The following is a 24870-nucleotide window of genomic DNA, read 5'->3' as shown; positions in this document are numbered from 1 at the left end:
TAGTGGCAGAGGGCTGCAAATACAGTGGACATTCAAAATAATGTGAACAGTGGTAGTAATGGGATGGTTGTGTTTGATGGTCAACAATGCAGATAACGCAGGTGTCGTGCTGGACTGTGCATGTTGAGTACGGATTAGGCAACAGTGCAGATTGTTTACAAGTAGTGCACACTTCGTATTTGCATTCAGAGACCGAGGTCAACGTGCAGTGAATGACCTAAAAGGGTTCCAAACAGGGTAGATTGTGGGGGCTCAGTTAGGTGGAGCATCAGTAACCAAGACAGCCAACTTAATGTATGTTTAAACAGCAACTGTTTCGACAGTCATGGCAGCCTACACAAAACATGGGAAGACATTGTGTAAACATAATAGTGGGCACAATTCAAAACTAAATGACAGAGATCATCGTACGCTAACGCAAATTGTCAAAACAACACAAAACTCCGAGGGCTAATGTGACTGCAGAGCTCAATAGACAACTTAGAGACCCCATATCTGTTGACACTGTCTGCTGAGAACTCCATAAAGTAAATATTCATGAACGAGCTGCTATACCGAAACCATTAGTGACGACAACTAATGCAATGAAGTTTAAAACGTGGTGTTAGGAGCTTAAAACCTAGACAGGTGATCAGTGGAAACACGTCACATGGTCTGATGAGTCAACGTTTTCATTATTCCCAACATGAGGCTGGGTTTATGTCTGGAGAAGGCCAAAAGAAGCCTACTGTCCTGATTGCATGATTCCAATGGTTAAGCATGGATGCGAAAGTGTGATGGTGTGGGCAGCCATATCGTGGTATTCTGCTGGTCCCATCATTACTCTCAAAGACCGTATTACAGCCGACGATTATGTGAACAGTTTAGGTGATCAGGTGCACCCCATGATTCACATGTTGTTACCTAACAGTGACGCCATATTTCAGGATGATAATGAACCCATTTTCACAGCCAGGATAGGCTGGAGCATGCAACTGATCTACAGTGTCTTCCCTGGCCAGCACAGTCTGCAGACTTGAACATTATCGGACTCTTGTGGGTGTCATTGGAGTGCAGACTCCGGAGCAGATTTCTGCCTCCCTCATCACTACAGGATTTAGAAGGGGTTCTGATCGAAGAGTGGCATAACATTCTACTGGAGACTAGACAATCATTGTGTGCCACTATTCGAAGAAGAATCGCAGCTATATTGTGGGCAAGGGTCCAACCCCTTATTAATAAACCATTCCGAAGTATGTACAGGTGTTCACATTATTTTGCCTATCCCCTATATGTAGACATGAAGAATATAGATTTAAGTATTAATAACATTTGTTTTGTTTAAAAAGCTTTAAGAGTTTTCACATAAAAAATTCAGAGGCATTACTTTCAGCACACAAGTCACGTATCCTGACTAAAAACTTAAATTATGGCATCCAAAATGACCTTTATGGAATAGGAGCTGCAACATCACACCCAAATGTAAATCCTATGGTGATTTTGCAATACCATGGCTGACTTCCAAAGTAAGAATTTTGTAAGCAGCATAAAAAAAGAATTGGACTGGTTGCAATTAACTATAACAAGCTGCTGTATGTCTGATGTGGCTGTGGTGGAAATGAGAGCTGTGGATTTACAAACCATAGATGGACTTGATGGAGGAGGGGGGGGGGGGGGGTGTTAGAGAAGGGGAGAGGGAAAGAGAGAAAACCACTGTAGTAATTTTAGTCAGATTTTAGGTAGAATTAGAAATGGTGTATTTTGAGTTCAGGTTATTTTTAAAGCTAAAGCAGGGACATATGTTTCCAGTCAGGGCCATATAGACCCTAAATAGTGGAGGTATGCTGTGCCACAACTACAATCACAGATTATTGTACAGTAAAACTCCCATTTTTACACTTTTCAGTGATTTGACCTAAGAAAGTGTGAAATACAGGAAAGCATATGAACTGAAAACAAAATAAGTATTTAAAAAAATCTGAAATACTTAATTGTTTTTGTTTCTTTCTAATAACAATTAGCTCTACTTCTCTCCCCATAGTGTACAAAGCATCAAATGCATTATCACCACAAGATGTGCTACAGATGTACCGCCTCAAAGTGTTGATAGCTTCCCTACTACTTGTCACAACTAGTTCTTGGTCATTGTGTTCATCATCTTCTTCAACAATCACCTCTCTCTTCTCTTCAAAATGTTTGGTAATGATGCTGCCTACTGTTGGTACCTCTGAAGTGATGACTGAAGCATCAACACAGGTACTCTTGAAATGAAATGTAGATGATGTGCAGATGATATAACTACTGCAGAAAAATCTGTAGACTCAGACAAATCTTCTTCAGTGGTTCCTGTGTGTTTTCTGTGAACTTAAATCCTGCTTTCGTGAAACAGTTAGAAATAGTTAAAGTAGTCAAATCCATTCATGCTTTGGCCGTTCTCTGCTTACTCAGTTCTGCACGGTTGCATTTCTCACCTTCAAAACATAAGGTCTTATTTACTAGATAATATGTTACAAAGAAAGACCATTTTTGTCAACATTAAAAATATTTATACTCTTTAAAGATTTTTGCAGTTCTGTTTTCCTTTGGTCCACAGTTCAACTGTCAACACTGAGACTTTCACCACACAGTTGGTTGCAAACAATGTTATGATGAGTTTTGAATCAGTCGATCCAACCATTTGATCAGTGATTCCCATTTTTGCAGCAAACAGAAGCACCTTTTCTCTCAGTATCTTGCTATCAAATGGAATTCCTGGTGCTCCTGTGCTAACAAACCATGCTGCAGTGAGTTTATCCAAACGATCATATGCTGATGGTTGAATGTAGTTATGCTTTTTTGCCATGGAATCAGACTGTTGCACATTGGCTTCCATGTTTTCTCACTGTCGTATTCAGAGTGGAAGCAAAAATTCTTAGGTCCATCGCTAATTGAATTTGTGATCCAAAACTCGGATCTACATGTTGTAGAACCATCATTTATTTCGTTCACAGAAATACATTTCCTATCTTTTCTGATCATTTCATTCATAGGCACTGATTGGAATTGTTACAGAGCATGACTTTTACACTAGTGATTATCTTATTATTACTGGTACAGTACTATTTTTTTGGTATCATTGTTAGAATTACAGCTCCATAGTCACGTTCAAAGAACCAGTCACTATTAGTAAAAGGTAGAATATAACTTTGACCAACTACTGGTAGTGAAGTTTAATCTAATGGTGCATTGTGTTTCATAATTATTAATTAAATATGCAGTAATCATTTTTAGTTTTTGGCAACAAGAAGTCTTCTTGCATAGCTGAGGAGCGCCAGAACAAAAACCGATAAATCCGCATTTCCTGTTAATACAGAAAGTAACAAATAGTGATCTTTAAATGGCTCCACAAGCTATAAAAAGAAGAAACACATCATAAAACACTTGATGTCGCATTGTGCTAAAAATTATTTTGTGGCAGCGTATATTAATCCCGTATCTCCCCCCTACAGCTCAAACACGCGAATACAGCAAAAGTGGATATATCGGGTTTTGTTCTGGCGCTCCTCAGTTCTTTTTGTGACATGTTGGCACAATTTGGAACATCTCCTATTGACTATTTTAGGTTTTCAATTGGGGCAACTGGAAACAATTGGACAGTAATAACTCAAGTTGCAACCTTCATTCTGTTCATTGCATTGAGTAACAACAGCTTTAATTTATTTTCACAGTTGTGTATAGAACAAGCGTACGTGTGCGAGCATGTTATTTGTGAGTGTGTGTTTGTGTTTGTTTGTTTGTTTGTTTGTTTGTTGGTGGGTGCGTGTGCGCGCCTGTGTGGATACACACAGCCACTACCTTTGTGATAATCACAAAGGCAGTGGCTGAGGGTTGACACAAATAAATGCGCACACGAGTTTCCCTTTTTGTTATCTATAGTTTGTTGCCGACAAGATCACTAGGTTCAGGGATGTCCTGGGTGAGAAAGAGGGTGGACATTGTCATGTTACTGAGCATCTTGAAGAGGAATGTTTATATCCGACATCAGCTTGTACCAGCTGAAAGACTGCGCACCTGGTATAAATTAGCATATTTCATGCAGATGTAATGACAATTCGTGAAACCCCATTATATAGAAGGCTGTCTTCAAAAGCAGTGTATATTTGTGTATATGACTGTGAAATTAAATTAAAATGTTGTAATACATCGCAATGAGCACAAGGTAGGTTGTTACTAGAGTCACGATCATCAGATCGTGATTATCATTAAGACAATATCATGGTATACTTTCTCACTCTTCCAAAAATTGTGAACCTATACTACAGGTGGTCATGATCCCAATGTGCTGACAGCAAAAATATTGCTTATTGTGCTAACTTTACATTATGTGATAATAACTTTGTCAGCATTTGTGCTTTGTTCCATATCTGACTTTGAGTAGGAATACAACACACTTTTTGCAGAAATATGTGTGAAAATAAATGTTAAAGGTTGTGATAATGTGAAAGCAAACTTAAAATGTGGAAATGTTGTAACAAGGAATTGGTAACGGTGGGAAAGCATTGTATTGAAAGAATAAGACTTACGTTGAGGCTGACTGAAATGAACATAAAAAGCAGGAAAATGTAAAATGTGGGTATGTAAAAATGGGGTTTTACTGTATATCCTCTGGTATATTTATCTACATGGCAGACATTCCCTCTTTCTGTCTGCAGCCTGAAAGCTTTATTCACAAAATGTCTTATAACTCTTATTGGTAGCAATATATTACAGAAATTTTAGAGAAAGAGCAGGTATGGACAAGTTCTATAATGTTCAGTACACACATTGCCTAATGTGGAAGGGAAGATTGATATTAAAAGACAGAAACATGTTGGATTGTTTTTTTTTTATTTGTTGATGTCATTTGTTGGATCAGTTCAGATTTTGACTGTTACGGAGGGACCGGAAAATGTAGCATCTATTTTTTTGTAGAATTCACATTTATTTCACATATATTTTTTGCAAAATTCTAGTCAATTTTTGTCAAAATTTGCATCAAATTTTTTTTGGTTTGTAATTCATTGGAGACACAATTAAAAGGTTGTCATGCTACATGAGTGAAGACAGACAAAGCCTTTGTTCTTTGAAATTGACTGCTAGAACAAGTGCTGATGGGGAACTTTTGGACTGAAATGTTTGCTTTTGCAAAAACTTTAACACCCTTTTCTTCCAAAATGGATTTTTCTTCATTTGGGTGTATTTAATGTTTAAAGAAGATTGCTTTGTTGAAAAGCAGCAGCATCATTTTCCCCGCCAGGGGACAGAATGCGCCTCTGACTGACAGTGTTTCTGGGCATTATCTGACTTTTCCCCACCCAATTCAATAATTACAAAATCGGCAGACTATTAATTCGATCTTTCATGGGTATTTATAGCTGTGCAACCCATGCTTTACAACGCCACAGGTAGAACTGACAAGTCAGTTAGTATACAAGTAGAACCAAACGTATCTTAACTCCGTTTTAACTTTAGGGGAAGAATTTCAGTGCAGTTGAAAAACTTAACAGATTTTGTTTTCTAAATGCTGTAGCACAGATTGCAGGCACGATAGGCTATAGTGGCAGTGGTAAACAAATGAGAATTTTGACTGCCAGAAGTGAGAGGAGCAGCCTACAACAGACCTAACACATTGTCACAGGGATCGCTGCTTTCTTCTGGTGTTGTAAATATCATAATCGAAATCTGTGATGGACCAGGATTAGTCGGTTCACATATTTCAAAATAAGAAAAGAAAACAACGAGCAACGCACAAGACACAGCAATCTGAGGTGGCCACTATGCAGTTGCTTCTTGAGGTGAGCAATTAACAACGTAGTTGAGGCCCAACCTCTAGCGGAATTCAATGCAACCACAATTCAAAAATCCACCAACTAATTTGGCATGTTAAAAGTGTGTATAACATGATATGTCTCATGGCTGCTTACTACATTGCATTATGTGGTGTGTATCTTCACTGAAGCACCAAAGAAACTGGTATAGGCATGCTTATTCAGATACAGAGATGTATAAACAGGCAGAATATGGCACTGCAGTTGCCAACGTCTTTATAAGACAACAAGTGTATGGTGCAGTTGTTAGGTTGGTTACTGCTATTACAATGGAAGGTTGTCAAGACTTTAGTGAGTCTGAATGTGGTGTTAGAGTTGGCGCACGAGCGATGGGACACAGCACCTCAGAAGTAACGATGAAGTGGGAATTTTCCCGTACGAACATTTCATGAGTGTACAGTGAATATCAGGAATCCAGTAAAAAATCAAATCTCAAACCTCGCTGTGGCCAGAAAAAGATCCTGCAAGAACGGGATCAACGATGACTGAAGAGCACCATTCAACATGACAGAAGTGCAATGCTTCTGCAAATTCCTGCAGATCTCAATGCTGGGCCATCAAAAAATTTCGGCGTGTTAACCATTCAATGAAACATCACCGATATGGGCTTTCGGAGTCAAAGGCTCACTCCTGTACCCTAGGTGACTGCATGACACAAAGCTTTACACCTCCTCTGGGCCCATCAACACAGACATTGGACTATTGATGACTGGAAACGTGTTGCATGGTCAGACAAGTCTCATTTCAAATTGTATCAAGCTGATGGATGTATATGGGTATGGAGACAACCTCTTGAATCCAAGGACCCTGCATGTCAGCAGGGGACTGTTCAAACTGGTGGAGGTTCTGTAATGGTGTGGGGCACGTGCAGTTGGAGTGATATGGAATCCCTGATACTTCTAGATATGACTCTTAACAGGTGACACATAAGCAAGCACACTGTCAGATCACCTGCATCCATTCATTTCATTTGTGCATTCTGATGGACTTGGGCATTTCCAGCAGGACATTGTAAAATCCCACATATCCAGAATTGCTACAGAGTGGCTCCACGAAAGGTCTTCTGAGTTTAAACACTTCCGCCGGCCACCAAACTCCCCAGACATGAACATTATAGAGCATATCTGGGATGCCTTGCAACATGCTGTTTAGAAGAGATCTCCACCCTCTCTTACTCTTACTGGGTTTAAGAACAGCCCAGTAGGATTCATTTTGTCAGTTCCCTCAAGCACTGCTTCAAACATTGCTCGAGTCCATGCCACATCGTGTTGCGACACTTTCACATGCTTGCAGGGCCTCTACGTGATATTAGGCATGTGTAACAGTTTCTTTGGCTCTTCAGTGTAAATGGACTATTTAACATCCACAATTGGCATGGCACCAGATCATTGAGCACACTGATATGTTGTTGTGTTCGTACACTTTTTATTTTGCACACAGTTTCTTATGCACATTATCTTTCCAAATTGGGCTTAGCCAGATGATGTGCAATACCAGTAACTGAAAATTGGTTGAATTTTAATTATTTATATGCAGAAAATAAAGCTATTCCAAACTATCTCTGATAAACTTCATCTGTATACAATTCGCAATGAAATAGCGTCAATTAAGTGATATTGCATTTTGAGGCTGAATTCACATCTGTTTTGCATTTATCACATAATGCAAATTTTACCAGTACCTACTATGGAATAGAAACTGAAGGTGACATAAAGTATTTTCTACTAATATTTTGAGGGCTATCAATTGACGATAATCTGTATAGTTCTTTCATTGTGGTTAAATGGATTTTAAATTGAAGTAAAATAATTGCAGGTTGTTCTGGAGTAAATATGAAACTATTTCATATCCAGCTAAGCCTGTGGTGTGAACTTACAGTTTTTAGTAGTGGTGTTTTTCTAAATTTGTCACACATACACAAACTTGTTTTGCTGAAAAAGTCTTCAGCATTTACTCATAACCTTTAAAGTTTGCCACCACTGTTCTGACAAGGAAGCATACCCACCCGCCATCACTGATTTCCTCCAAATTTGTGGTATTTGCAGAACTTGGCCATAAATGAAAGTGAGAGAAGTGGGAGATCCACAGATGGCCTAATTGTTTAGAAAAAAAAATAGCATTTTTGGTGCAGTTTGGCTGGTGCATGAGCCATTTATGTTAGCATTGGTTCCAGGCAGCAGCTGGCACAATGGAAATATTACAGATTGATAATGCGAAGGTTGTACTGCAGATAAACCAAAGTAATGCTCAAAATATTGTATTTATTAATGTTATCATAAACACATGAAAGGAAAGCCCTACAAAAATTTGAGGTTGCAAATAAATTTCCAGGAAGGGATTATAAGGCATATGCGAGAACTTTGTACATCAAATTAGATACTTTTATTATTTTACAGTTGACAATTTACATCTGCTGCGGTGATAATCATTGTAAAAACAGGGAAGCAGTAATTTACAGTTACTTGTTTCTTTTTTAAAAGTTTCTGTAGAAAAACAGACTTTGTTTACATTTATGAAAGATTCTCTCTCATGGCACAGTTTAGCAGTAAACTGTACGTTATGCATCATTTTGCCAAATATTGGCAAGGATAGCCGGTGATGTACAATGAAATGTACTGTATTTTGATGCAGTACCCTTGGGATGTAATATCTTTTTCTCTCTCTTTATGAGGTGTTAGCAGTTTTCAAGCTTTATCAAATTCTTTCCCAGGTGATAGAAATAGACATTGCTGGTTTGCATTAGTTGGTGCATTTGAGGGGGGGGGGGGGGGGAATTTCTGTATGTGGATTTGTTAGTCCTCGCTACAAGTTATTTAGCAGAATAAAGTTGTTCTCTTTCATCACTTCAGTCAAACACTATGGTATAAATGTGTTTAAGTTTCCCAGGTTTTTATGAAGTAATGACAATGTTTTTTGCCACATACTCATCCACCTTTATTTGAGTCTTACATTGAAAATTTTCCTTTTCATGTTTTTTATAAAAATAATAATAAGTACAATATATTGAGCATTATTTCTGTTTATTTGCAGTGGAACTAACACAAAAATGGAAAATAAAAAAAGTTCCACTTTGAAATTTGACCTAGTTCTCTTGTATTAGCATTATGTACTCTTTACATTGTGCCAGCTGCTACCTGGAACCTACACTAACATAAATAGCTCATTCTATGCCTGTCCTGTGCAGAAAATGTTCTTTCTTGTAAACAGATCTGTTACAGGCATCCAGATAACTTCACAATGACACTTAGAATGAATCTCATTTGAACCATTATTTTTGTTAACTACAATGAACACTCTCCTGCCTCTGGCATATAATGTCGTTTCAATGTACATTCTATGACTTGGTAAATACTCAGAGCTTTCTGTTTCCTGTTTCAGCCACAATAATTTAAGTGCAACAATTTTCCAGGAGGGCAGTAAAGTTAGGAACTTTGTTACGATTATTTTGACAATTTATTGACAAAGTTTTGACCTTCAAAGTGTCTTTACTCTGAACGCGACCTGGTTTCGCTCTCTGTGTGTCAACGGGTGAGTGTTCATCAAAGTACCTCAAACTGCCACGTAGCTTAAAAAAACCCTTCTCCACTCCACAATTACTTTGTGTTGTGCACCCTTGACCTATCGTGGGGAATCCTACTACTCTCCATCCAATAATGCAGATCCAGAGATCTGCAGCCAAGACCGTCACAGTCAACGAAGCCTTTGGTTGAGACCCCCCACTTGGCTCCGAACCAAAGGATCCCAATCAACTCTGGGAACAATGCTGCAGACTGCGAGCTTTACTTCCACCCCCAATGTGAGGCCTTCAGAACTTCTACCAGCTGTCCACATGAACTGAGAATTGCCGCAGAACCCAAGTGACAGGCATCAGTGGTGCTGACATAAGCCACAACTTGCGGATAGCTGTTCCCTGTTGCCATATGGACATACCAGCTTCTCTAGCTGCCAAATTCAGGAAAACTAAATGAGGTGTGAGGTGACTATCTATGGAGGAGAGGCCACCACAGATGAAAACCCTCCATGGATGACAGTCACAAAGATATTGGGAATTCTCGTTAATGTCATCATTGCCCAACCATTCTGTGCACTAGTTGACTCAGGAGCTTCCTTTTCTGCAATGTCAAATGCTTATCATCAGCAGCTAAAGAAGACTACTACTTGTGATACCAAAGTGATTATGCTGAAGGTCACAAATAGGAAATACATCCAGCTGACAGGAACATGTATTGCAAGAATAATGATCAGTGACAAAATGCAGACCTTTGAATTTGTCATTTTAGCTGAATGTAGTCATGTTGTTCTCAGATGGGCCTTTGTGCAGACATCACATGTAGTGAGACTGTTCAAGATAGATGAAGCTACTCCAGCAAGTGCACACAATAAAGATTGCTGTGGGTGGTTGTTTGCCATTGAAGATGATGTTATCCCGCCATCATCGAGATGAGTTCCAGTGATCAATTGATATGTTTAGTTAAACTGTGAAGATTTGGTAGATTGCAAAAAATTACTCGGGCTCACAAAAGGCATGTATGCTAGTGATGATCATATTCATTGTAGGTGCTCAAGAAAGTTTTGAATCACTAATTGTCCTGAGCAGGTATGTGCGTAGGGGAGCTGAACCAGGGTAGCTTAGTGCCGTTGATGAGGAATCATACTTCATTATTACTGCAGACAACATATTGGAGGAAGCAACTATCAAACTGTCAGTAGGATCTGGCCTGACCATGGAATGATGTGGGCAAGTGTTACCGATTCTGTGCCAATTTTCAGATGCTTTAAAATCTGGAGTGAAGAAGAGACGGACCAAATGACCCATGGTAAACTACTACGTTATCAGTACTGGTTATCATCTACCAGTACGCCAGCACTCATATGGGGAGTTGCTGGCTGAATCCAGGAGGAAGTCTTGAAGGTGCTGAAAGCTGGCATTATTCAGAGAGTCCTTGGGTGTCTCCTATTGTCCTTCTAAAGGAGGAGGATGGCACATGGCATTTTTGCTTTCATTGCCATTGACTGAGGGAATCCTCCCATTGCTTGAAAGGGTCCAAGTATTTGCCAAATATGGACATGCAGACAGGTTGCTAACAAATCAAGGTTGATGAAGCTGACTAGGATAGCCTGCCTTCATAATTTTTGATGCCATCTACGAGTTCAGAGTTACACCATTGGGACTATGTAACACTCCAGTGATCTTCAGATGTATGGTGGATAGTCTGCTTTGACACCTTAAATGGATGACGTGTATTTGCTATGTAGATGACAATGCAATTTTTTTTGAAGACATCTGACAAAGGTGTGGAAGTGTGCTCAGACTGCAGGTCTTCACCTGAATTTTAAAAAGTTCCTCATTGTTGCCCAAGAAATAGAAATCTAGAGCACCTAGTGAATGGCAATGGAGTCCATTCTAATACGGAGAAAATAAGAGCTGACGGATTTTCTGACTCCTTGGCACATTTGTGATGTCAGAAGTTTTATCAGAATGCACTCAACTACAGGCAATTCATAAAAGGTCTTCTGTACCAAGGCATGTCCCTTGCAACAACTACTACAGGGAGGTGCCAAGATTTACAGGAACAAAGTGCAAGAAAGCTCTTTTCTTGCCCTTACGGAAGCACTAACATCTTCTCCAGTTCCAGCATTGTATGACGAGAATGTCGAGACGGAACATCACAGTGGCACTAGGGTTTGGGATTGGGGCAGTTCTAGTTCAAATTCAGAAAGGTGCCAACTCGTGCTCCCAGATTACTGTCAAAGTGTGAGGTCAATTACTCTCTGCAACTGAGAAAGAGTGCCTTGCAGTCGTTAGGGTCATCAAAAGTTCCAGTTGTATTTGTTTGGCAAATCATTAGCCATAGTGATGGACCACCATTCTCTATGCTGTCTGACTAGCCTGAAGAATCTGTCATAATGACTAATGCTTTAGGAATCTCAAGGACACTGACTGTCTTGCAAGGAATTGTGTGCCAGAAAACAGCAGTGGGTATGAAATCTGTTATTGCTGTATTAAATAAAATTGCTGTTGAACAGAGGGAAGATCCAGCAATGCTCAAAACCATATGCCATGAAGGTTGAAGAACTATCAGAGGAGAATTCCAATGAATAAATGTGACATTATATAAGAGTAACAATGATCCAGTGGGGCAGAAATGGTTGCATGTCATTCCAGCTCATCTACTGCCAGCTATCCTGAAGTTTTCCACAACACTCCAAAATCTAGTCACCTGAGATTCATGAAGACTCAAGACAGAATCAGATGCAAGTATCACTGGCATGGTCTCTACGGATCTGCTAGATACTGTGTGAGCCACTGTAAGGAATGCCAACAATGGATGTATGTGCCACAAGGTAAATAGTCTGCAGTGATTGCCACCCACTATACTCTCACTAAAGCTCTACTGACTACTGAAGCTCCAGAAATGGCAAAGGTCTGTGTAGAAAGCATCATTTTGAAGCAAGGAGCACTCAGTGGGATGATCTCTGGTTGTGGAAAAGTTTTCCAGTTAAGACTAGTGTCAGAAGTAATTTAATATTGCGACATCGACTGCAGGGCGGCAACTACCTACCACCCACAGAAGGGTGTCCTCAAACAACATGTTTGTAAGATGTTGGCAGGTATGCTCTTGATTTACGTTGATGTCGAACAGAGAAATTTGTATACAATACAGCCCAAAGTGACATTTGCATATAGTACAGCAAAGTGACGCTGCAGGTAGAACAGCAGTCTTCCTGTTCCACAGTTGTGAGAACAAAAAGACAATGGATACACTGTCACGTTTCCAATGGGTGATACTCGGGATGATTACGTGAAACCAGGGCCAATGAAGCAGGGCAATTGGCTTGTGTATGGACCCTGGACACCCAAGAGAAACATGGAGAGCACTGTAATGCCATGCATTGGCCAGTGAGATACAGCGCGTGAGGCTTGGTGTGTGGAAAGGAACACTATTGGAAATTTTACTAAAGTGCTACTTTGTATTGCACAGTTTCCTTCGTCGCTTGTTGAACATTGCATCTCAAAGGTAGCCAATGAAAACCTTGTAACACTATTTGGTTAAATTTTGCATGTGAAGGAAAAAAACTCTTTCTTAAAATAATAATAATAAAAGTGACAGAGAAAGTTGCTACATTTGTAACTGTATAGTAAAGCCTAGCTATTGAAAGATTAGAGAAATCCATGTACTTTCAAATCACTTTTTGGCTGTGGAGTTACTGGTTACTGGAATTAAGTTGTCAGAGACAGATGGAATTATGAGGTTTTCATTGCCTGGTGTTGATACGAAGTTGAGGATTCTGACCTCCACCAAGAAGACAAAAGCACATAGACGTATTCCACATCCTCCGTATGATGCCCTATTACAGTCCAGAAGTGCAGATGAACACTGGGAGGTTCAAAGAAACTGAAAATCCTCTTGACTATTGTGAAGCTTTGACACGAGTGACCCTCATATTTATGATTTATGGAAAGTTCTTGAAATATCTTAAGTTTGTATACATACTGGTATAGCCTTCTGTCTTCTGTGCGTCCATCACTATATTCGTCACTTATTGTCACATTTTTAGCTGTGAATGGTACCCGTAATTATTCTATGTAATGAATAGACCTTCTAGCAGATAGGGAGTTGAGGGATTGTATAGTTCTTCTTTCATTTTTGAAGTATTCTATTTTTGTGAGACGAAATGATTGTATATATAGATGAAAATTTAAACTAAAAGAAATTTGTCATGGAACTTTTGACACACTGAAGCCAATAAATCTTGTTATTCTCGTGATTAATAGCCTCAATAACAAAGGAAACAATGTCACAAGATAGTTTGCCAGTTTCTACTCATTAATGATTGCATGAAAGAAAACAGTAAAAATAAAAGCTGATGCTCATCCAAAATGGCCTTGTATGTGCTTCTTCAAGGAGTTAGGGATTGTAATTACTGCTTCACAGATGTATGTCTGGTAATAAAATTTGACACAATAAGCGAACTAATTTAACAATAATGTTGTACAAAACGACAACACAAAAATTAAAAATTACCTTCAGTATTTATTATTATAGCAGTCGCTGGCTCAGAGCTGTGCAGTATGCAATTACGAAAATCTTTGATCATTTACCCAATAGAAAAGTATCGGACCATTTGCAAAGTAAATTTAAATCTAAAGGAAATTCAGCTACATATATTTGACAGATTAAAACAACCAGTAAACAGTAAAACAAAAGTTGATGAATAGATGAAAAGACATGGGGGAAGAGGCTTGACTGGGGTAGGGGGAATAGAGATAGAGAGAAAGAAAGAAAGAAAGACTAAACCCTACTAGAGCAATTGAAGCTTCAACAAAAGTGCTTTAGCAGTGAGAAGACTGAGGGATTTCACTTTTCAATTATTGGAACATCTATCCCTGTTCATCCTGTTTCTCACCTTTTGCTTATCTTCTCATTTGAAGAAATTTGTTAGTGGCAAACAGCTTTGGTGCAATGAATGGGTTAGCACAGGCGTAGATGAGTATTTTGCAAACCTTCCAGAACTACACTTAAGGAAAAGACTGTAATCACTGGAAAAACCTGGGGCACAGTGCTTTTAACTAAAAGAAACTGACAAAAAATAAATGCACTTTGATCTTTGCAGATGATTCTATCATGCTAATAAGTTAATGTGGAGGCTGATATTTTTTTGATATCTTTATTACAGCTAACATATTTATCCTTAGTGGTTGCCTCACACGATTTTTTTGGTACTTCTTTCATTGGCAAATATCAAGCAGGTTTTAGGAAAAGTATATCCTTTGTGGAACAAATTCTCAATTTAAGTCTTAAAAATCTGCAAGACAGACGAACTGTGATCATCTTTGTAGACTTCAAAACAGCATATGATTCAATAGATAGGGTACACTGTTTAATATACAGAAAGAGTTTAAAGTTGATAGAAAGACCACACAGTTGATTAAACACTTTTGATATAAAAACTGGTCTGACAGGGAGATTGGTATCCCCCTCACTGTCCAGTCTTATAACAGAAAAAGAAGTATGTCCGGAGAAGGGTCTTAAGGGATGGGAAAGACCCACTGTAGTTTAATAGCTGTTTTTGGAATCAACAATGTAAACAAAGAGAGCTTTATGACAGATTCAAGAGCTTTCAAAACTTGTATGACAAACGAAAAGCTGAATGAAGTGAAAATGAACACAAGGAGAGCTGTGAAGGAAGCTTTCAATCACTTTTAAAGTAAAATTTTGTCAACTGATCTGAGCAACAACCCTAAGAGGTTTTGGTCTGATATAAAATCAGTAAATGGTTCAAAATAATCTGTTTAGTCACTCCTAATGACACTGAAACGAAAAATGACGAGGGAAGGCTGAAGTACTGAATTCACTCTTCTGAAATTGTTTCATGGCGGGAGACTGTAATGTGGTGTCCCCTTTCAATCATCATATAAATCTTTGAAATGGCAGATACGAGATAACTGATCACAGAATAGAAAAAAAATTAAAATTGTGTTGTAGTAGAAAGGTATCAGGACCAGATGAAACACCTGTAAGATTCTACAGAGATTATGTGAAATAACTTACTCCCTTTCTAGCAGTAGTTCATTGTAGGTTACTGGAGCAATGAAGGGTATCTTGTGACTGGAAAGAAACAGAGGTCATTCACGTTTTCAAGAAGGGCCATAGAACAGATGAACATAATTATAGGCCTATATCATGGACGTCAATCTGTTTTAGAATTATTATCATGTATTATGACATTTGTGGAGAACGAAAATCTCCTCTATTTAAGTCAACATGGATCCTGCAAACAGAGATCTTGAGAAACTCAGCTTGCTCTGTTCCTCTAAGAGATCCACAGAACTGTTGACCTCGGCACACAGGGTGATGCTGTGTTCCTTGGACTCGTGAAGACATTTGACATTGTCCCTCACTGTAGATTTGCGACTGGATTCAAGACTTCCTCACAGGTAGAACTCAACATGTTGCTCTTAATAGAACAAAATAGACAGATGTATAGGTAATTTCCAGACCACCCCAAGCAAGTGTGATAGGACAGTTGCTGTTCATGATGTATATAAATGATCCAGCAGAAAGTGTCACAAGCTCTTTAAGGCTTTTTGCAGATGATGCAGTTGTCAACAAGAAGGTTTCAACGCCAGAAGACGGTAACAACTTGCAGAAGGATGTACAGAGGACTGTTGAACAGTGCAGGGACTTGCCGTAGACTCTGAACATAAATAAATGTGAAATATTGTACATACATAGGAAAAGAACTCCACTACTGTACAAATTTCTGGAAACAGTAACCACCATAAGATATCTAGGAGTATCTGTTGAGAGCAACCTTAAGTGGAATACCCAAATAAAACAAATAGTTGGAAAGGCAGATCTCAGAATTAGGTTCGTAGAAAGAATATTGAGGAAATGTAATTAATTTACTGAACAAGTGGCTTACAAGACACTTGTTCAACGAATTCTTGACTATTATCAATCGTCTGTTACATTGCCAAATCCTAAGTTTATTTTGTTTGCAGATGATACAAACAATGCAATAAGTAGCAAGTCAAGTACAGATTTAGAAATAGCTGCTAATCAAATTTTCACTGACCTTAATAAGTGGTTTAAAGCTAATTCACTGTCATTAAACTTTGAGAAGACCCACTATATGCAGCTCACAACCTGTAAGAGATTTCCCTCCAGCATGTGTATAACATATGGAGACATGCAGATCGAAGAGGTTGAGAGTGTTAAATTTCTGTGGTTACAACTCGATAATAAATTCAGTTGGGAAGGGCATACCACAGAATTGCTTAAGCACCTAAACAAGTCTGTATTTGCTGTGAGAATGATGTCAGGTGTAAGAGATATAAATATATAAAAAAAATTGCATACTTTGCTTACTTTCATTCTATTATGTCATATGGGGTCATATTCTGGAGTAACTCATCAAACCGAGCAAAAGTTTTTAGGGTGCAAAAGCTTATGGTAAGAATCATTTGTGGTGTAAATTGAAGAACATCATGTAGAAACCTGTTCAAGGAACTTTGTATTATAATCACTGCTTCTCAGTATTTTTATTCCTTAATGAAATTTGTTGCAAGTAATACATCTCTATTTCCAACCAATAGCTCGATACATAGTATCAATACTAAGAATAAGAACAGTCTACATAAAGACCTAAAATCACTTTCCTTGGTCCAAAAAGGGGTCCAATATTCAGGAACACACATTTTCAATAAATTGCCAGCAACTTTTAAAAACTTGGTTTCAGATAAAGCACGGTTTGAACAGAATTTGAAAGAATTTTGATAGGCAACTCCTCCTACTCCATAGATGAATATCTTAACAGAGACTGTTAAGTGAGCTTAAGTAAAAATAACTGTTAGATTTCAGTTTTGACAGCACTTGGCCACAACAGTCAAGATTAGGTATTTTGTGTATGATAAATTTATTAATAGTGTATAGCAGTGTTTCATTCTGACGGCATATTAATTCTATAAATATTAGCTGCTACAGTTTACTGAATTGTATTCACCTATTTTGACAATCTCCTGACAAATGATCAGGGTTGTAAGTATTATATTAAAGTGTTTTATGTTATAGTTTCTGACATGTTACACACCCACAAAAATCATCTCATTTTTTGGGTTTAAGGAACATAAACTGAATCTAATCTTATCAGTTAGGACTGATGGGGGTTGGGGGGAGGGGAAGAGAGAGAGAGAGAGAGAGAGAGAGAGAGAGAGAGAGAGAGAGAGAGAGAGAGAAGCACATTTCCGCATGTTATTGTTCAGTCAGTATGGAAGCGTTACAGAGCTGCTGGACAAATTTGTGGCAGATGCTACAAGAGAGGTGTTCTATATCATGAAGGGGTTTACTAATTCAATTTTGGGAGAGTACTATCCAGGAAGAGTTAGCCCCACGTATATCTTCCTGCTACACACATTTTGCAAAATGACTATGAGAAAATTTGAGGAATTAGATCTGATATGGAGGCTTAACGACTATCATTCTTCCGACCTGCCATTTGCGAATGGAATAGAGGTGGGGCATCAGTTAATGGTACCAAAAGTACTCTTTGCCACACACTGACCTCTGACTTGCAGAGTATAGATGTAGAAGTAGAAGTAAAAGAAATAATCATTGGCAGACTACGTGAAACTAAAATTCTTTTATGATGATTGGCTGATGCAGACAATCTAGTAATCCTTTCAAATAATAGAGTAGATTAATTCCCTTGGGTAACTGCATGAAATAACAGCTAAAAGTGGGCTGAAAATTTCTCAAGAAAAAAATCCAATACCTGGAAGGTTCTCCTCTGTGGACAAATCATGTTTTCACAATTTGGCAAAATATCTCAAGTATCCAGATTTAAATACCTATGAGAAATCATCCAGTGCTCAGGGTCAACTCTTGAAGCAAACAAAGAGGGGACCATGAAATTACTAAATGCTTATAGAATTACGTGGGATAGATGTAATGGAAAATAAATATCTCGTAATGCAGAATTAAAACATTACATTACAGTAGGCAACTGGAAGCATTATATGCATTGGATACTGTCATCATTGGAGGTAGATCTTTAACTAGAGACATAGAAAAAGAAGAAAGGAAAATACTAAGGATTTTTTTTCTGGTTTGTATTGATGATGAAGTCTGGGTGAAGACAGTCATCTAATGAGTTATATCAAAATTGGGAGAAAATCTGACACTTTCAGGGAAAGGAGGTTGAAGTTTTATGGCAAAAATCAATGGCAATAGATTGGCCAAAAGGATTCTTACCTATGCCTTTTCAATGAAATTTGAAAACAATTAGATACTTGAAATACAGGTAACAGGCATTACAAACAAAATTCTACAGGACACAGCTGCATTCAAAACTTTGACAAGGCATCAGTTTGAAGCCAAAACAAGTGTTACATGTGAGACAACATGGACAGAAGATTATAAGAAAAATCATAGTGAGAAGATGAAGACGAAAGCAAATACATCAGTGTAAGTTCAAGTGTGCTCCTTAGCTGGGCATAATTGGGCATAATGGTGTAGAAAAAAAAAATGCATATTGATCTAAAAAGCCCAGTCTTTCAGTACCTGGCCAAGAAAGTCTCTCTTTGCCCTCATTTGTTTATTTATTTATTTATTTATTTATTCATTCTCAGTGTGTAAAAGTATCACTTCATGAGAGTATTGTACCATTAGAGGTAACATTTTTTAGCATAACTTGAGAAAATGCCCATTGCATAGCACAGTCACTTTCATCATTTCCCTTTCAACTTTTTTTCTGTGCATGGGATTTTAGGTCTAGGAGTAAAATTTTCATTAAACCAAAACCAGAAATTACGTACTAACAAAACACCTGTAGGCTAAACAATGTAGAGATTTTCTTAATAGTCTAGTCACTACTTCCATTAAAGTGTATCCAGTGGCTTAGCATTCAGTTTGCTTGTTCTGAAAGTTTGAACCCAAAGCAAAAGGGCTGAAACTGTTCAGAACGTTAGCAGTTTGCCACAACTCTTAAGTGAATATGAAATATCCATTATTTTACTGCTCAAAATCACATCGTACTGCTAGCACAAGAAGAGTATAGGTGGCTACTTTGTGATTTTTTTTTTTTTTTTTTTTTACAGTCTTGAATACTGCAACAATACTGCTAGAATAGTTTGTGTATGATGGTTTGAACAATTATTCCCAAGACAATAGGAGATATTTTGTGAGTTGGCAGAACTAGACTCAGGGTATTAGAATATAAAAAAAAGAGAAATTGTAAACACTGTACACGCGACAGAAATCAAATTTGAGGTAGCTACTATGTCGACAAGATAAAACTCCAGTCATTATAACAAATAGTACCGTTTAGTGAGATGCATCATGGGGACAACAACAGATGTTGTACGGGCAGTCTTCACCATAATCTAATGCAGGATGGGCACGGTAGCAGGTGATCAGTGTGGTCACTGAACTTATCATGTGCCACCATGTTGAAGGTGTATGCAAGTACTCCACCTGAATTGACTAATGCAGGCAAGAATGTTGATAACAAGAATCACAGTTTATGACAGTGGATACTTGGATGATAGTACTACAAATCGTTTGCATATTAAATGCGGAAAGATAAGTCAGCAGCTGCAATGTCGGGAACAACTGCCTTGGTACAAGGTGCTTTAGCGACTGTTGTTCACGTGTTCGTTGCATGTCACATGTCGTAGAGATTGGAACGTTCAGAGGAACAGCACCATGCGACACTCAGTATGTAAAGGAAGGTTCCCTGGAGTGGCAAGGCGTGATGTGTTGATGTGTTAGTGGCAAGGTAGTAGTGTATTTCACCAATAGCTCTCTCTCCAAGTAGATGAAGGAGCTAGCCTGGTTATACGACATAAATTGGACCCCTCACAAATGACATGGGAATGTACTGTCCATTTGCGTGCATTCATTTATTGCTTACAGTATTCTGTACAGTATTACAAGTTGCTTGTGAAGCCCCCAGGTTACTAGATTTAATTATGCTGAGCATGTCTCTCATGTCATCGGGAGAGATGCACGCATCTCTGTGTCAACTCTGATGGGTCTCAATGACTTGGGGGCAGTGGCTGAGCAGTGGCAGTTTGACTTTGATCTGCCACACTTTGAACATCTCGTAGAGTTCATCTCACTTCACACTTCTGCCATAATTGGGGTAGATTTCTCTAATTATGCTTCTTGTGAGCACAGTTCATGTGGACACTGAAATGTGCCGTGTTCACATGCAGAAACATTATAGCAAAATTACACTACAGGTTGTGCGTGAGCATTTATGCCAAAGTACTTGAATATATCCTACTGTTGTATTCCTTTCCTTTAATGAATTAATCATTACAGATTTCATGTAAGTTTCATCTTTTATTCTAGGCACACTCAACATTGAAGAATTTGGGAAGTTCCTTCATAAAAAGAATGAAATATTTACTGATTTCAATGAAATACGCAAAGAGATTGACAGAGAAACTGAAAAAGTAGCGGGATCAAATAAGGGCATCAATGCAAATCCTATCACTTTAAAAATTCATTCACCACATGTTGTGAATTTGACTCTTGTTGACCTACCTGGCCTTACAAAGGTAAGGGTAAAATGGCTGTGAGTTGTTCAGATATGTTGTTGTCTAGATATGTTAGTGGAACATATGTGCAAGAGAAGAAGCAGAATTATTTTAAACATTATACTACCTGTTGTGCCTGTACCAAATTGACTAAATTGTTAGGTGTCTTGTTGCTCTGCTTTTTACGATTTCTGATATTAAACATTTTTAATGTGACCACTTTTTCCACTCGCTAGGTCATTGTGATTTAGTATGGGCTCCTACTTCTGTGTGAATATAAATAACAATAATGTGAAGCTGAGTGTTGTAGCAACAAGTTCCAAAGTGTAATGAAGGTGTACTTCAGCTACAATCACTAATCTGCAAATAACTGAAAAGTCTGTTTTCTCCATAACATTTCTTATCTTTCTTGTTTGTTTTCTCAGAATCTGGCAACTTCACAAGAATTTTCTATTAGGTGCGACAGTGCTTTTTATCATTTTTGTTCCATCCATTGAAAGCCTTTAACAATAAGTAGGGAAAAAGTAAATAATGTAGTTTTTTTGAATTCTAGGTCTGGTAAAATCAACTCTTTTGTTACAGGTACCTGTTGGTGACCAACCAGAAGACATTGAAGTTCAGGTACGGGAGTTGGTCTTAAAATATATAAGTAATCCGAACTCAATAATATTAGCAGTTGTTACTGCTAATACTGATATGGCAACTAATGAAAGTCTGAAACTGGCAAAGGAATGTGACCCTGATGGACGGAGAACTTTGGCTGTAGTAACTAAACTGGATCTAATGGATGCAGGTATTTTGTTTATTTGAATTACTTCAGTGTATCTTAAGTTACGAATGTAATGTTTGTCTTTGCTGCAGAAATATTTCACAGAAAAGTCCTTCCCAATTCAGGGAACTAAAGCAAGAATAAACACATCTGGAAAGTCTTGAGCTTTTGGTTGCCTTCCCTCAGTTCTGTCATAGCACTGTTTGAAAATTCTCTTGTGGAATAAAAACTTCGTTTCACAGTGCCTAGCTATTTTGTAGGTGGCCCAAAAAAAAGTTACTGGTTTCTTCACTTTGTACCTTCTCATTATATGAAGTATAAATATTTTCATTACCTGTTTATTTGCATTACTTGAAATGCAGTAGAAGTCATGGTCCGAAGCTCTCTGAGAAAGTTTGGGAGCTTTTAGCTTGTAAATTGTAGAAAATAATTAAATTTCCCGACTAAACTTTTGAAACTTTTGTGCCCTGCATCTGGATGCATGAAGTGGAATAAAGTGCCTCTTGAAAGCAACACATTTATAGGAAGTGAATATTTTGCTTCACTGATTGAATATTGCATTTATTAGTCGAGAAACTGAATGATTTTCCAGGTTACCAACTGATAAAACTGCTCTTAGGGGCCCAGCATTCAGTTGCTGGGAACAGGCTTGGTGGCCCGGAGATCCATAGCTGGGGACTGGCAAGCGCCACCATTCCTATGTTCGCTGCACACTTCAGCAACCACAGTATGATGCAGCAGTGGAACATTGTGTGTCATGGGGACTGGGGATCTTGGCTTGACTGTTCGGATTGCAAGGATGGTAGAAACCTCTATAAAAAGAACCACTAAACCTCAAGGTGTGCAGCGCACCAATGAGATGTGTGGCTGTTGACGTCGAACAGTTGTTAGTGGGCAATCTCTGAGGTAACTACCAAATGTCAGTTGTACAGGGCTTACCTAGGTGTGTGGGGCACTGTGTAGGTGGACTTTTATTTCCATAGTTGCTCATGGGACTGAGATGGATTCTTCAACATTATCCTTCTCCTCCCAGCAGAAAGCGTGAGCCCCTGGAAGGTACCAACACCCAATCTAACAAGAGAGCTCATGTAGCTAGACCTCCCTACTCGGAACTGTTTCAGAACTCTATTCTGTACTGTAACAGAATACATGCTGTTAGTCATAATGTATTATTATTAGTTAAAAGGGAGGGGAGAAGCTTTGCCAAAGTCTCACATTTTATATTCAATTGGGTTTAGAGGAGATTGCAGGTACGTTAAAATCTGTTAAGCAGTTGCAAAATGGTACACTGTTGATGGTGACCTCAACTTCCTTGCTTGTGACAGACCTGCAGAAAACCAAACACCATGGGGAGTATCCCACTGAGGCTGTGCTCCATTCTACATTAAACTACGGTTAAGGTGTTGCGACATGCAGGGATGTGGTGGACATCCCCAAATATGACCTCAATGTTGAGTGGACCCAAGAAGGCATTGTGGACATGCAGAATATGATGAAAAGGGTGTAAGGCGATCTGATTAAATCTGACTCATTTATCCTCACTTTTAATGACACAAAACTTCGCTTAACCATGCGGCTCTGTCTCCCCAACCCAATGTGCCATTTTAAGTGCTAGTGCTTTGGGTACACCACTCTTGGATGTAAGGCGAAAGCCACTTGCGATAAATGTGGTAAGGCTGCCCACAAAGGGGTTGGATGTTCTTCTCTTCCAAAGTGTGTGAATTCCTCTGGGGCTCACCCTGTCTGGAGTAGTGATTGCTGTGTCTTCCTTGAAGAACAGGAGATCAAAACTAAGAGACGGATCCCCTATAGTGAAGCCAAAAAGATTTACAAGGCCCTGCAGCCCCCCACATTCGCTACCTCCTTTGCGTTACTTGTTAAACAGTCGGTTCAGAAATCTGTTGCTGCTATACAAACAGAAGTTATTAGTGTCAGCACTAGTACCTGCATTTATCAGTGCACTTGTGCTGCTGCAGTTACTTGAAAGCCTGCACTACCTCCCAAAACATCAGACAAGGCTGTGGTAGCCAAAGTTGTGGAGCTCCCTGCTCCTCCAAAGGTTCAGTGTGGTCCACCACCCAGTGCTGCCTGTACCCCTGCTGTGGTTGTGGCTCCGAAGCCTACCAACGACAAAAAATCAAAACGTCAAGCATCTACCACTGATGGATTCGGGAAGTAAACAGTCACACAGTGTCAGCATCATCCTCTCTGAAATTTCTCAAGATTCTTCTGTAGAGCTAATGGACTGATGTCAGATTGGGGCAATCATCTCTGCTCCCCCTCCCCCTCTCCAAGCCCGGGCCTCTAACCAGTATGGGCTCCCCTCCCTGGCAGAAAGACAGAGTGAAAGTGCAACCCCTGTGATAGATGGCTCCTGTATTACAGTGGAACATTGATGGGTTCAGGACACATGTAGAGGGACTGAAACTGCTAGAACAGGAATGCCCCTGTGCCTGTGTTTGCAAGAAACACACTTGCCACTGATACCCCTGTATCCTTTACCAAAGGGATGACCTGACTGGGGAGAGCCAAGGGAGGGTTTGCTGTGTTTGTCAGTAAGATGCACCACTCCTCTGCTTTCTCCTTGTTCTCCTTGGTTACTGACCTACAAGCAGTACCTGTTGCAGTTCATGTGGATCAGATCATCACTGTGCTCACTGTACTAACCTCCAAATGATGTGATACTCTAAAGCTCTCATGGGCATTATTGAACAATCCTGATGCCCATTTCTCCTGCTGGGTGATTTCAATGTCAATAATGTGTTATGGGGCTCGAGCTATACTTGCTCTAGAGGTTGAGTCTTGGAGAACCTCATGATGTCTGAGGAGCTTTGCATCCTCAATACGTGCAGTCACACTCATTTCTCGGCTGCTACTGGATCATCCTCGGCCATCGACCTGTCTTTCTGCTCTCCCACTCTTGCAGACTCAGCTCAGTGGGAAGCAACTGATGACCTTATTCCAGTGGCCACTTCACACTGTGGATCAACCTACCGGATGGAGGATTGCTTGAACAGAAGCCACCAAAATGGATGGTCCATAGGGCTAACTTGACACAGTTCAGCCAGCTGGCTGTGTGTTTCAACACTGCAACGGTGTCCAGGAATGGGTGGAGCCTGTACCTTGGTGGACTTATAAGTGCCACTCAACAATCCGGGACAGGCTTTGATGGTTTAAATGCCACCCAACAGCAGATGACATCACAGCATATTGAGTCGTGAGAGCCTAGG

At 39.1% G+C, this 24870-nt stretch overlaps 1 protein-coding gene across 5 annotated transcripts in view; it reads left to right on the top strand.

Moving 5' to 3' along the window:
* LOC124721719 (dynamin-1-like protein) overlaps window positions 1-24870 on the top strand; it is a 105975-nt gene that overhangs the window by 21644 nt on the left and 59461 nt on the right. For all 5 annotated transcript variants that reach the window (XM_047246811.1, XM_047246812.1, XM_047246814.1 and 2 more), the window contains exons 4-5: window positions 20684-20892; window positions 21454-21664. In XM_047246811.1, the coding sequence (XP_047102767.1) occupies window positions 20684-20892; window positions 21454-21664 (420 nt within the window). The remainder of the gene's footprint in view (window positions 1-20683; window positions 20893-21453; window positions 21665-24870) is intronic.

Source organism: Schistocerca piceifrons, chromosome X (assembly GCF_021461385.2).
Source record: "Schistocerca piceifrons isolate TAMUIC-IGC-003096 chromosome X, iqSchPice1.1, whole genome shotgun sequence".
NCBI classification, from domain to species: domain Eukaryota; kingdom Metazoa; phylum Arthropoda; class Insecta; order Orthoptera; family Acrididae; genus Schistocerca; species Schistocerca piceifrons.
The sequence above is the reverse complement of the archived record's forward strand: the minus strand, read 5'-3'. Positions and strand labels throughout refer to the sequence as shown.